Here is a 15,020-nt window from a genome sequence, read left to right on the forward strand (position 1 = left end):
AACCGCAGCCGAAGGCGCAACATCCGAATTCGCGGCCTACCTGAATCGATTGCGGCCGAGGCCTTACCGACAGTGGCACGCGAAATTTTCTCCATGCTGCTAGATTCTGAGAGAGCGGCCAGCATTGTAGTGGAGCGGATACACAGGGCGCTGCGCCCCAGGCCGAAGCCGCAAGAACCCCCACGTGACGTCATCTGCGGCCTTTTAAGCTATGTGGATACTGCGGCCCTCTTGAAGAAACAAAGAGAGATGGATGTCCTTGAGTATGACGGCACACCATTTCAGATGTACCAAGATTTGGCGCCATCCACCTTGGCGAAGCGACGCCTGCTGAAGCCCCTCCTGGATGTCCTGAGGAAAACATCTACGCCGTTTCGGTGGCTATACCCCTTTGGACTGGCTGTCTCCAGGTACGGTAAAGTACTCACCATTCGGTCTCCTGCGGACCTCGCTTCGGTCTGGAATTCGCTGGATGTCCCTCCGGTGGATATTCCTTCCTGGTTGCCGGCCGACCAAGATGGCCCCCTACCTGCTCCGCCACGTGTCTCGGCCTGGCAGAAGGCCGCATCAGGCAGACCGGAGCGCCCGGGTAGAGGCAAGATGGAGAGGGCCCCCACTTGATTTACGTTATGTTTCCTGTAAGTTGGAAGGCCTGCGATGTCACCTTTTTTCACCAGGCTTAGAGATGTATGCTTAACATCCTCCAGTTTTGATATAACTAGAGGAGCACCTGGCTTCTCTTTCTGCTCTTTTTTGGGCCTGGTTTATTTGTTTTTTCCACGTTTGCTGTTGGAATACGATGTCATGGAAGAAGGGTACGGCTTCTTTATCTTGTGCTGAACGTTATATCTGAACTGAGAACTTAGTTTCCCCCCTGAAGGGTAATGACCGGATCGTTACCGGTGCTGGACGCATTTTCTGTTGTTGGTCTTTTTCTGTTATAGACCATAGGGTGCTTTTCCTGCCCCCTCGCCAGTCCAACCCTGTCTTGGATGGTGATAGGTGAAGCACTCACTCCTTTTTGGATGTATGCTCTATCTGAGCTGGTATATTGCCAGTTTACCATGTTGATTGATGTTTTTCTTACCCCTTTTTTTGTTTCCCCCTCCCCTTCTTTTCCTCATTTTCCTTACTCTGCTCATACATACTATACGCTTTTTGACACTTCCATGGGTATATTGCGCTATTTCTCCTTTGAACATCTGCTGTCATGTCTTCCATTGTAGTCGCCTCACTAAATGTTCATGGGCTGAACGAGCCATGCAAAAGGTCCCAAATCCTTTCTCTCCTTCTGAGGGATAAAGTCTCAGTGGCCTTTCTGCAGGAGACTCATTTCAGAACAGGTAAAATCCCCAACCTCCCCCCTAAGAAATTTGTCCAGTGGTTTCATAGTACGCATGATTCTGCCAGTAGAGGAGTCAGTGTGGTTCTGCACAAAAATCTCCCATTTAAGCACACCTCTGTTTCGGCGGATCCGGAGGGTAGGTTCATTTTTGTAAAGGGGGTTCTGGGTGATTCACCAGTTACATTTGCCAATCTCTATGCGCCCAACAGGGGCCAAGTACCATGGCTCGTTCAGACCCTTGATTTGCTATCAACTTTCTCTGATGGATTATTAGTCTTAGGGGGCGACTTCAATGTGGCCCTGGAACCGGCGGTAGACACCTCAGTGGGTAGACCGTCTGTGTCTTATAGGCTTTTGAAACGGCTTAAAACCTCCCTGAGAAAATTGAAGGTCCGAGATGTCTGGCGTACCTTGAATCCCAATGGCCGAGATTATACATTTTATTCCCATGCCAAGTCGTCCTTCCATAGATTGGATTACTTGTTCCTATCTGACTCACATATACGTAATGTCTCTGGGGCCCGGATTGGCAGTATCACACTGTCTGATCACGCTCCTGTCATCATTCAACTCTCTCTGTCCGGACCACAAAGAAAAGAACGCTTATGGCGTCTAAATGACACCTTGATTTTGGATCCCACCCACGCTTGCAAGATCAAGGCTGTGATTTCCGAATATTTTGAGCTTAACGGCACACCTGATCCTCCTCCTTCTCCTTCTATACTGTGGGAATCCCATAAGGTAGTACTAAGGGGAGAGCTTATCGCATTGGGGGCTCATATGAAGAAGCAAAGGACGCAGGCAGTGGATGCTTTGCTAGCGGAGATTGCTCGCCTTGAATCCTTCCACAAGGAGTCACAGGCCAAACACTATATGGCGGAACTTACTGAAGCCAGAGTGCGCTTAAAAAACCTATTAAATGTCACTTCAGCTAAATTAGTCCTGCGCTCACGATTTAGAGCCTATGCACATGGGGATAGAGGAAACAGACTGATGTCGGCGATTGCCAAGAAGCAGTTCTCTGACTCCTTTGTTTCCTCTATTAAGGACCCCAAGGGTAAAATGCACAAATCCACTCCTGATATTGCTAAGACATTTTGCGCCTTCTATGAAGCTTTATATAACTTACCTTCCCCTGAGGGGGCCACTGCTGGCGATCTTTCAGAGGCCACAGATAAGTTTTTACAGACTCTAGACCTTCCCTCTATATCCTCAACCAAGGCATCACAGCTAACTAGACCCATTACTGATTCTGAGATTCATAAGGTGCTCGCGTCCATCCCTTCGGGCAAAAGCCCGGGCCCAGATGGTTTCTCTATTACTTATTACAAGTCCTTTAAGGACGTCTTAATTCCCCGTTTCAGGGATTTATGTAATTACCTTCTTTCTGGTGGCTCCCTAGCTCCTCACTCTTTATTGGCACACATCACTGTCCTGCATAAGGAGAATAAGGACCCGACTTGCTGCAGTAACTATAGACCGATCTCGTTGCTTAATTGTGATGTGAAGTGGTGGGCGAAGATCTTGGCTACAAGGCTTCAGGAAGTTCTTCCTGACATTGTCCATGAAGAACAAGTTGGCTTTGTCCATGGCAGACAGGGGTCGGAAAATACGATACGGCTTCTCCATCTTGTAAATTGGGCTAAAAGATCCTCTAAGCCCTTAGTGTTGGTGAGTACTGATGCGGAAAAGGCCTTCGACAGGGTCAGTTGGCATTATATGTCGCGGACCCTGTCGAGGTTTGGCCTCCCAGACCAATTCATTGCAGCCATATATACTTTATATTCGTCCCCCTCTGCCAGGGTCAAAGTTAACGGCGCTTTGTCGCCACCATTTCGCATCACTAATGGGACGAGGCAAGGGTGCCCCCTCTCTCCTGCACTATTTATTTTAGTGATGGAGACCCTCCTGTGTAAAATAAGAGTGGACCCAGATATTAAAGGCCTCCGGATTGGTTCCTATACTCATGTTACTGCAGCATTCGCGGACGATCTTCTAGTCATGACCTCTAACCCTAAAGAAGCATTGCCCAAACTATTGGACATATTTGAAGACTTTGGGTTTATATCCAATTTTAAAATTAACTATGGGAAATCCATGGCACTCAACATTTCCTGTCCACAGGCGGTGATTACTGCTCTTAAGCGTGCAACTCCATTCACTTGGGCCTCCAGAGACATTACGTATTTGGGGACTCATATATCGGCCAATGTTCAGGATCTGGCTTCTCTTAACTATATACCGCTCCTGAAATCTGTCCGTACGCACTTACAGAATTTGAAGCTTCCATTTGTCTCCTGGGTAGGGAGAAAAAACTACCTTAAGACTTTTATTCTTCCCAAATTCCTCTACTTGTTGCAAGTACTCCCTATTTGGCTACCGAACTCGTATTTCACTGAAGTGCGTAGAGTGTTTACACGCTTCTTGTGGAATGGCAAATCACCCCGTATAGCTTATTCTGTTCTCACAAGAGATAGGAAGTTTGGAGGTTTTGGAATGCCAGATGTGAAGCTTTATTACACTGCTGTGCAGCTTTGTAGGTGTGTAGCGACTATGTCGCGCCAATCTGACTCCCTTTGCTCCCGTCTTGAAAGGGCACTATTTACAAGCCAAGAGCTACTTACTCTGTGGGGCATTAGGCCTATTTCTGCCAATCACCAATATTCCTCCCCGGTTTGGAAGGGTATGTTGGTAGAATGGTCCAAGATGGTTCAGTCTCAAACTTTTACCTTTCCCAATCCTGGTATGCCTCTTAACCTCCTTCAAAGCCACATTCACCCTGCTGTGTTGAACCCCTCCGGGATTTGGTCTAAGCTCGCTGATATTTCTCTGCGGGATGTCCTTCTCCCGGATGGCAGTTTAAATTGTGACTCAGTATTGGAACTCCCTGAGGTCAAAGGTGCACCTTTTTTCCATTTAGCAAATTTCCAAAGGGATATTAGAAAGTGTATTGGACCTTTCACGGGTAATAACTCCCCCTCTTGGCTTGAAAAGAAGGTTTTGTCTACCAAGCCCCCCCCTAGGCCATTATCTCAGATGTATAAAGAATTACTCTCCTCCCTACCCCCGGAGCTGCGTTTTGTGACCTCCTGGGAACGGGAGCTTTCCTCATCCCTTACAGAGCCGGAGAAGGCGTTTATCTTGGCTCACTCGCACGGCTTCAATAGATGTGAGGATCCAAGAGAATTCCTTTAAGCTTTTTAGTAGGTGGTATAAGACACCTGAGTTTTTGCACAAACTAAACCCGGAAGTCCCTGCAGCATGTTGGAGATGTGGCTCAGGCACTGGCTCTTTGTCACACATTTGGTGGCTCTGTCACAAGATCCAACCGTTTTGGAAATCAATTGAGGAAATGATTAATCAGATATGCAATACTAAGATGTCATTGGACGCTAAGCTCGTTCTACTATGGTGCCCCAATAGCTCTTTCACCCCTGCTAAACATAACCTTCCAACGATGCTGCTTACAGCGGCTAAATTACTCATCCCCTTTTTGTGGAAAAATGATTCCCCGCCGACTCTTCTCATGTGGACTGACAAGGTGGACCAGATCTACCGTTTTGAGGAGCTTGCGCATTGGGAGACTAACTCACGCTCTCGCTTCTTAAAACTGTGGTCTCCGTGGAAAGTTCATAGAAATTTTGCATAATAGAGCAGAAGTCTTTTCATTTCCGTGTTTCCCTCCCTCCTTCCCTCCCTGATTGGTCCTTGTCCCTCTCTTCCCCCCTTTTACTTTATGTCAGTTATTGATCATTGACGATGATAGCTTGTAATACCTACTCATGACATGTATGCTCGACTACCATCTGATGCTTTATTGTCAACATTGTAATGTCATGTGCGGGCTCTGGCCTTGATTTTTATTTCCATAATAAAAAGAAATATGGTTAAGAAGACACCCCAAGGTATTCAATGAGGGGCCTGGCGAGTTCATAGAATTTTTTTTTTTTGTTGCATAAGTTAGCGGAAATTGTTTTTTTTTTTTGTTTTTTTCTCACAGAGTCTCACTTTCCGCTAACTTAGGACAAAAATTTCAATCTTTCATGGACTCAATATGCCCCTCAGCGAATACCTTGGGGTGTCTTCTTTCCGAAATGGGGTCACATTTGGGATATTTATACTGCCCTGGCTTTTTAGGGGCCCTAAAGCGTGAGAAGAAGTGTGGAATATAAATGTATAAAAAATTTTACGCATTTGGATTCCGTGAGGGGTATGGTGAGTTCATGTGAGATTTTATTTTTTTACACAAGTTAGTGGAATATGAGACTTTGTAAGAAAAAACTAACAAAAAAAATATATATTTCCGCTAACTTGGGCCAAAAAAATGTCTGACTGGAGCCTTACAGGAGGGGTGATCAATGACAGGGGGGTGATCAATGACAGGGGGGTGATCACCCATATAGACTCCCTGATCACCCCCCTGTCATTGATAACCCCCCTGGTAAGGCTCCATTCAGACGTCCGTATGATTTTTACGGATCCATGGATACATGGATCAGATCCGCAAAACACATGCGGACGTCTGAATGGAGCCTTACAGGGGGGTGATCAATGACAGGGGGTGATCAATGACAGGGGGTGATCAGGGAGTGTATATGGGTGATCACCCGCCTGTCATTGATCACCCCCCTGTAAGGCTCCATTCAGACGTCCACATGTGTTTTGCGGATCCGATCCATGTATCCATGGATCCGTAAAAATCATACGGACATCTGAACGGAGCCTTACAGGGGGGTGATCAATGACAGGGGGGGTGATCAATGACAGGGGGGTGATCAGGGAGTTTATATGGGGTGATCAGGGGTTCATAAGGGGTTAAAAAGTGACGGGGGGGGGGGGTTTAGTGTAGTGTGGTGTATGGTGCGACTTTACTGAGCTACCTGTGTCCTCTGGTGGTCGATCCAAACAAAAGGGACCACCAGAGGACCAGGTAGCAGGTATATTAGACGCTGGTATCAAAACAGCGTCTAATATACCTGTTAGGGGTTAAAAAAAATCACATCTCCAGCCTGCCAGCGAGCGATCGCCGCTGGCAGGCTGGAGATCCACTCTCTTACCTTCCGTTCCTGTGAGCGCGCCCTCGCTCACAGGAAATCTCGGCCCTCGCGAGATGACGCGTATATGCGTCACTCTGCGCAGGGCTGCCGCCTCCGGACCGCACATCTGCGTTAGGCGGTCCGGAGGCAGTTAAGCATGCATGGGATAGGCATAAGGCCATCCTTCATATAAGATAGAGCCAAGGTCTATTCATAGTATTCAGTATGTTGGGCAGACTAGATGGGCCAAATGGTTCTTATCTGCCGACACATTCTATGGGTCAGATTTATCATTACTCTGACAGCTCACTCCACTTTCACATATGGCTAAAGTCAGTTTTAGCTAAGTCAGATTTATGATCGGCCCTTTAAGACTTTAATAAATGTGGTTTGACGATAGCAGTTTATCCGTCAGTAAGCAGCTTTACAAAAGTCGCACATCTTTATGAAAAAGTCACGTGTTTTATTAAAAAGTCGCATAAGATAAGCATGGTCCTCACTGAAGTGAAATTGCGCATTTTTTTGCGACTTTTTTGCGACTTTTTCTAAATAGTCGCAATAGTAAATCTGTCTAGAGATTTATTTACATAAGAAAACATGCCCACTTTCAGAAAACTGGTGAGCATAGTGCAGAGCCAATAAAAGTTGCAAATTTGTGCGCAGTTTAAGCGATTGGGCAAAAATTTCACTCCATTATTCTGACTTGATCTAATGATAAATCTGGCCCTATGTTTCTATGCTTAAACTTTAACAAGTTGTCCCACATTTGCTCTTCAATAATTTGTCCCACATTTGCGCTTCAATAATTTGTCCCACATTTACGCTTCAATAACTTGTCCCATATTTCCGCTCGATCAAAAGAAAATTTCATCCATTTATCTCCCTTGGATGTGGTCTTTTTTTCTCACGCTCCCTCTGCGGCGTGGAACCCTGATTCGCCGATAACCGTGATCAACATGGTAGGCTCAGAAAAGAACATCGAAAGTTGATCGAGAAGATATCCAAATGAATAGTGGACTTCACAGGGACGCGATCAGGCAGAAATTATCTGGAGTCAACAAAGCGGCAGCAGGGCCTCTCCTGGCTTACGTTTCCAAATCCAAAATACCACAGTGACATTCCCTATAATTTTTTATTAATCATTCTAATAACAGGGCATCTTAAGAGTCCTGTATTGTTATTTATCGTCATTACCTCCCCGAGTCGGGAGTGGGTAATTGACGCGCGCCCCCTCCTTTCCTTCAATTCTTCCGTTTTAATAGCTTCTCCCACATTTCCGCTCGATCACAATTAAATTTCATGCATTGATCTCACTTGGATGTGGTCTCTCTTTCTCACGCTCCCATCTTCAAGGTGAAACCCTGATTCGCCGCTAACCATGATCAACATGGTAGGCGCAGAAAAGAACATTGATAGTTGATAGAGCAGATATCCAATTGGATCGTGAACATCACGGGGACGTACGACATGGTGGGGCAGTATGTTTGCATACGCCTACACGAACTGACTGATGGTTCTGTCCCTTGCAACTTCTGGGTCTCCAAATTAGGCCATATGGCCTGAGCTTGCCCTTTACGCCTTGGAGGTGCTGGCCTGCCCTGCATCCAGTGTATTGTCTGAACGTGTGTTTAGCACGACTAGAGGGGGTTATCACAGGTTATATTCCCCAATGTTTTGGGGTGTACCCTAATTTAAAAAAATAAAAATACATTTAAAACAAAAAAGCAGTGTATGCTACCTCCTCCTCCTCCACTGCCACTTTCACCTACACCGCCACATCCACCGCCTCCTCAACCTCCTAATCCATATGGACCTCGTCCATCTAGATCAAGATTATTAGTTTTAATTTTTACGTATTTTATGTTATTTGAAGTCATTTCCGTATCCATATTTGTTTGCAGAGCACTTGCTATGCTCTTAACCACATTTTGCTGGCATTTGCAGCCCTCTAGCCCTTTTCGTGACATTTTTAGAGCCATTTTAGTGCTCAAAAGTTTGGGTCCCCATTGACTTCAATTGGGTTCGGGGTCAAGTTCGGGTCCCGAACTTGAACTTTTTTGTGAAGTTTGGCCGAACCCGTCGAACCCGAACATCTAGATGTCCGCTCAACTCTACTTCTTACCTTACAGCGCTGTTTGTAGTATCTGTGAGTCTGGGTCTCCTCCTGTTGCAGCCAGGACTGTAAGGTCAGAGTTCACTGGTCAAGCCCCATGTTGGGCGCCAAAGAAATTGTGAGGGCAAAGACCCCTTACTCTGATTTATGCTGAGTTCCAAATTATTATGCCCATTAATATTATAAAGAGGAAATGACACCAGGTGCAGACAGCTAAAACCGCAATGACATTTCAAAATGAGACAGACAAAAGAGGATATATGTGGGACATGTAACTATTCTGTAAAATGGCTACAAGCACTTTAGCCATGCATAAAATGGCTGACATGAGGACAAGAAGAAATCTCCTGCCCATACCATAGGTGAGACTATGGGTGAGCTTGGGGCCCGGGTCGGGTCCTTTGCACGGCTGCCGGCAGATGTACATTTCATTTATGAGGTGGAACATTTCGGGTACGTCCGGCCGTATCTTACGGGCTCAACATTGTCTCAAATGGTGGAAATGTGAGGGACAGGAGATTTCTTCTTGACCTCATGTTAGCTATTTTTTGAATGGCTAAGTGCTTGTAGCCATTTTACAGAATAGTTACATGTCCCACATACATCCTCTTTTGTCTGTCTCATTTTAAAATGTCATTGCGGTTTTAGCTGTCTGCACCTGGTGTCATTTCCTCTTTATAATTTTCAGACAAATTAAATATACCTTTGTGGTTAAGTTAACATTTAATATTTTCTGTTTCTGTAAGCATATATATATATTTAAATATGGTCATAACCTTCATGAGACGTGTGTGGGTGGCCCATTCCGCCCCCCCAAGTCAGTATAACAGTATGTGCATCTTGTAGGAATAAATAGAGACTTGTTTTGATCACTCATGTGTCTGTCAATCAAAGCTCCATGAGTACACATTATTAATGGGCATAATAATTTGGAACTCAGCATAAATCAGCGTAAGCAAATACATTTTATTGAATAACTCAGTGGCTATGCAAAATTTTTTATTACAAGAAATTTTAAAAGTATTCAGATCCAGTAGCTGTTTTGAAAACTGTAGAATATTTTCATGGGGCAACCCCTTTAAGCTAACTGTGCAGCTGCACAAGGGTCCAGTAGGAAAATGGGCCCACCACTATCTGATCAAGAAAACACCAATGCTTTCTAATGTGTTTTTAGGCACCTATAAGTTTAACTATTGTTGGTTTTATCACATCAGGGCGCCCATATACCTTTCTTGCACCAGAGCCCATTGCATGCTGTGTCTACTGGGCAGTACGGTGTCTCAGTGGTTAGCACTATTGCCTTACAGCACTCTAGAGTCTGAGCCCCACTGGGGACAGTGAGTGATGATAATGGCTGTAAAAGCCTTGTGGAATATATTGGCGTTATATAATAATAATATCTTTACCATATTCCGCAGCCCTTTACAATTCTGAGGATTCATGTACAAAACAATGTAACTGGCTAATATACAACTGAAACACTAGGCGTGAAGGCCCCGCTCTTACAATATAAGCAAGAGAGAATTGATACAAAAATTATATGTCCTGCATGTGCAGTGTTAAAAATCGTTGTGGATGTGCACTCAAAAATAACAGGTGCACTGAATTCCAACACCCAATCGTTTTGTTCTCCAGGGAGGTTCTCCTCTCTTCCCATTCAAAATATATAAATGCTTGGCCAAGCTGAGTATGTATGTGTATATGTCTGAAATCAAATGCAGTCACCGGGAGCAGGCAGATCCGAGAACAGCCTCCGGGGGCCTTAATCGGGCTGTTTTTGGAACTGCCTGCTCCCGGTGACCGCATTTGATTTCAGACCGTCTCCCGGCACAGGTAAGGGCTTACCTGTGCATCGCCGGACGGGTGAGTCAAGATGGCAGCCAGCATTTGTTCTTTGGCGAACACTGCGAACTGACCATCACTGTTAGCCATCTTTAGGCATCTGCTGCACTTTCATTTGTAAAATCCACAGAGGGACAGAAAGGATGGGTCACTTGAGCAGTAGAAAATTGGCTAATGTGTTCCTTTTTAATGCTATAATTAGAGATGAGCGAATTTCATATTTTGAAATTCATTCACAGTTTGTTTGGTGGCAAAAGGTGAATTGTATTATGGATTCCTTAAGAGGCATTCCATTATTCATTCCGTCATAATAGAAGTCTATGGGCTACAAAACGGATCCATCCCGTTTCTGTTATGCAGGGAAGTCCTCTCCTGCATAACGGAAATGGGACGGATCCGTTTTGCAGCTTATAGGCTTCTATTATGATGGAATGAATAACGTAATGTCTCCAAAGACATTCCGTTATGCATTCCATCATAGAATTGCATTATGGTCTGTGGTAATGGAATCCAAAACGCAATTCACCTTTTACCACCAAACGAAGTGTGAACGATTTTCATAAGCGGAAATTCACTCATCTCTAGCTATAATGCTAGAAAAAGTGCAAACTATTTGCTAGAAATATAGGCTCTTACACCTTGACAGAAATGCTGGATGAGATCATATTAGGGTGCTGCCACATCACAGTCATGTAGCGTTTTGAAGGCGGTAAAAAAACGCATTTACCACATCCAAAACTAATCACCACCGTGATGTGTGGCTGCGCCCTCAGATTTATATAAAAAGAAAAAAAAAATTGCCGTAATTAATAGTGTAGAGTCAAATAGTCAATTGACAGCACGGTTGCTCAGTGGTTAGCACTGGTGCCTTGCAGTGGTGGGATCAAATTCTACTAAGGCCTCCTGCACAGAACCGTATGCGTTTTGTGGTCCGCAAAATACGGATGTGGTCCGCAAAATACGTATAAGAATAGAACAGGTTCTGTCATTTGCGCACGGATGCAGACAGCAAATGGATGACATCCGTGTGCTGTCCCTTTTTTTTCTTTTCTTTGCAGACTCATAGAAATGGAGGAGTTACTGTTGAATCCACCAGAAAATATGGTCGTGTGCATGAGGCCTATGGGCAGCATCTGCATGGAGTTCATAATGGTTTCCTCTGGGGATTCCGGTTACCTCCTACACTCCAAAGACGTACAGATAGGGAATCTAGATTGCGCACTCCACCGGGGCTAGTGAGTGATGACAAGGTCTGTAAAGTGCTGCAGAATAGCTTGGCGCTATACAGTGTTGGACTGGGGTGCCTAGGGTGCACCAGTAGAATTTATTTTGGGGGGCCCACCATACGGATACATTCAAATATTACCTGCTCACACAGCAGATTGAATATGGGGGTCCCTGCAGCAATGTTGAGAAGGTAGGTCCTGCGGAAAAGAGGATACTCGCAGCTTTCCTCTATACCTGGAAGTCCTCTCAGCTCTGATCATGTCTAGAATAATAAACTGGGGAGTTTCTTTAATAACCTATCAAGTTTTTTATATGAACATGGGCTGGTTGAGGTGCTGTACAATGAATATATGTATGTAGTGCAGTAAGTCTACTGTGTCATGTGTCACATGTGCAGGGGGTGGGAGACTAGTGACCCACCTTGCTCAGGGGCCCACCGGGGGATTCACCTGTACCCCTGTGGGCCAGTCCGAGCCTGGCGCTATAAGTACCTGAAATAAATACAATTCTGGTAACACAATGTGGGTGAAGCACTGTGGCACTCAATAAGCAAACTTTACTTTTGTAAGCATATTTTCACTATAAAAGTGACAGTAATACAGACAACATTTCTGCTTGCATGCATGTTGAAATTTTTTATTTTTTTTTAATTTAACACATTTTTTTATTTTCATCATAAAAAAAATGGGTTTTAATCTGAGGTGATGAGCTAATTTTCTTGTATAACTTGATTTAGTGGAGTTAAATCACCATTGCTATATGTTTTAGCTGCAGGAATGCTAGGAATCGGGCTTTTTGGCTGCCACACTGTTCCAGGACATCTTGGGACAACATCAGTGGGACGTCCTGGAAAATCTAGCACAGATGTTTTATTAGTATTTGGTGAAGTTTCCTGACTGTTGGACACATCAGGTACTTTAAGGACAGCAGGCGTTTGAATGGCTGGTGTAGTTAGGTGCAGAGGAGGAGCAGGAGTGACTTCATTTTTGTTTTCTTCTAAAGAGTCTTGATGTGGATATTTCTGCCCACTCTTTTCTTTATCGTTTTTCATCCCTTTTTTGTCTTGTTTATGTTCTTTTCTATTATTATGCCCATGTCGCCTTTGTCTTGGTTGATTGGTTCTTTCAACAAGATTGATACATTTTGACAGGCTGTTAGTCTTATTCTCTTCGTGCTTAATGTTACGACTAAAGCGTAGAGGGGACAGGCCACTATAACTATCACCTAAAGAAAGCTAGAAAACACATATAAAATACTAAATTAAGTGTCATCATACCTACTTTGAACTTTTCACTAGATAAAAAAAAAACTTTACATCTTTATCATTAAAATAAAGATACATTTTATTTACCTGCTTATCACTGCATTAAGGTGTGAAAGTTGTAAAGGCTGGCGTTTCTTACACCAGTCTGGATCTAGCCATACACATAGATTTGCCACATATTGGGAGGTCTGTGCTCCAGAAAATAAACTCTATGTGGACTAGGAGCTGGCAAGGACAGACTTGGCTAGACTCTACAAGTGAGCTGATGCTCAAGGAGCTGTCCTTCTTAGGCTACTTTCACACTTGCGTTCGGGGCTCTGCTTGTGAGTTCTGTTTGAAGGCTCTCACAAGTGGCCCCGAACGCATCCGTACGGCCCTAATGCATTCTGAGTGGATGCGGATCCGCTCAGAATGCATCAGTCTGGCACCATTTGTCCTCCGCTCCGCTCAGCAGGCGGACACCTGAACGCTGCTTGCAGACCGTCCAGACTTACAATGTAAGTCAATGGGGACTGATCCGTTTGACGTTGACACAATATGGCTCAATTTCAAACGGATCCGTCCCCCATTGACTTTCAATGTAAAGTCTGGACGGATCTGTCTGAGCAACTTTCACACTTAGAATTTTTTCTAAAATATAATGCAGACGGATCCGTTCTGAACGGATCCCATCGTCTGCATTATAGGAGCAGATCCGTCTGTGCAGACACCGTCTGTGCAGTCTGTGCATAATGATGCTTCCAGCTTTAATTATTATTATTTATTATTAAAGCGCCATTCATTCCATAGCGCTGTACATATGATAAGGGGTACACATACATAATACAGACAATTGCACCAAGCATGAAGAAGACAAGCTACAGACTGGTACAGAAGGAGAGAGGGCCCTGCCCGTGAGGGCTTACAATCTACATGGTATGGAGGACACAGTAGGTGAGGGTAAATTATTGCTGGGATTGTCAAGTCCTCAACTCGGTTGGTCTGGGAGGCGCAGGTTGTCCTTTTGTATTTAAGGCTACTTTTACATCTGCGTTCAGGTTAATTCAGGTTTTGAGATCCTGCAGAGGATCAGTTCTCCCTATTCATTGTCAATGGGGAAAAAAATGGTCAGGATGCATCATTTCAGTTCAGTTGCATTTTGGGGCCAGACACAAACCCGCTGTAAAAGTTTATGTGTTCGATTTGCAAAACTGAACAAACCTGATCAGGCATGAAAATCAATGTTAGGCTACTTTCACACTATCTTTTTTACTGGATCTGGCAGGGTTCAGCAAAAACGCTTCCGTTACTAATAATACAACCATCTGCATCCGTTATGAACGGATCCGGTTGTAACATAGCCAAGATGGATCCGTCATGAACTCCATTGAAAGTCAATGGGGGGGGGGGGGGTGGATCCGTTTTCTATTGTGTCAGAGAAAACTGATCCGTCCCTATTGACTTGCATTGTGGGTCATAACGGATCCGTCTTGCTCCACATCCCATGACGGAAAGCAAACTGCAGCATGCAGCGATTTGCTCTCCAGTATGAGAACGGAACAGAATGCATTTTGGAGCATTCCGTTCTGTTCAGTTACGTTTTGTCCCCATTGACAAAACAGAAGCGTTTTTTTATGGTATTGAGACCCTATGACGGATCTCAATACCGGAAAATATTAATGCTAGTGTGAAAGTAGCCTAAGGCTACTTTCACACTTGCGTTATTAATTCCGGTATTGAGATGCGACAGAGGATCTCAATACCGGAATTAAATGGATCCGTTTTGATTTTGCATATCAGAATGCATCCATTCTGTTAGATTGCGGTTGTGTGAAATCAAAACGGAAAAAAAAACTGTCAAAGGGTGACGGCTCTGGTTTCTTAGACTCCATTGACTTAGGCCTATTGCACACGGCCGTTATGCTCCCGTGGCCGTATACGGCGGTTCCGCAATACAAGGGGCACCGACTGTGTGCACTCCGCATCACGGATGCGGACCCATTCACTTGAATGGCTCCTTAAATCCAGAGATGCGGTGCGGAACGGAAGCACGGAATGGAAACCCACGGAAGCACTGCGGAGTGCATCCGCGTGGTTCCGATCCGTGCTTCCGTTCTGCAAAAAAATAGAACTTGTTCTATTTTTTTGCGGAACGGACGGATAACGGACCCATTCAAGTTGAATGCGCCTCGATCCATCCCAGCCGCCGCACGG

General features: G+C 44.7%; 1 protein-coding gene across 3 annotated transcripts in view; it reads right to left on the reverse strand.

The window, feature by feature from the left end:
* Positions 1 to 12,171: 12,171 nt before the first annotated feature.
* The window catches only part of LOC122934424 (T-kininogen 1-like), a 150,761-nt gene continuing 147,912 nt past the window's right edge, over positions 12,172 to 15,020 (reverse strand). For all 3 annotated transcript variants that reach the window (XM_044289877.1, XM_044289879.1, XM_044289878.1), the window contains one exon: positions 12,172 to 12,797. In XM_044289877.1, coding sequence (XP_044145812.1) covers positions 12,273 to 12,797 — 525 coding nt within the window. In that variant the 3' untranslated portion in view covers positions 12,172 to 12,272. The remainder of the gene's footprint in view (positions 12,798 to 15,020) is intronic.

Source organism: Bufo gargarizans, chromosome 4 (assembly GCF_014858855.1).
Source record: "Bufo gargarizans isolate SCDJY-AF-19 chromosome 4, ASM1485885v1, whole genome shotgun sequence".
Classification (NCBI taxonomy): Eukaryota; Metazoa; Chordata; class Amphibia; order Anura; family Bufonidae; genus Bufo; species Bufo gargarizans.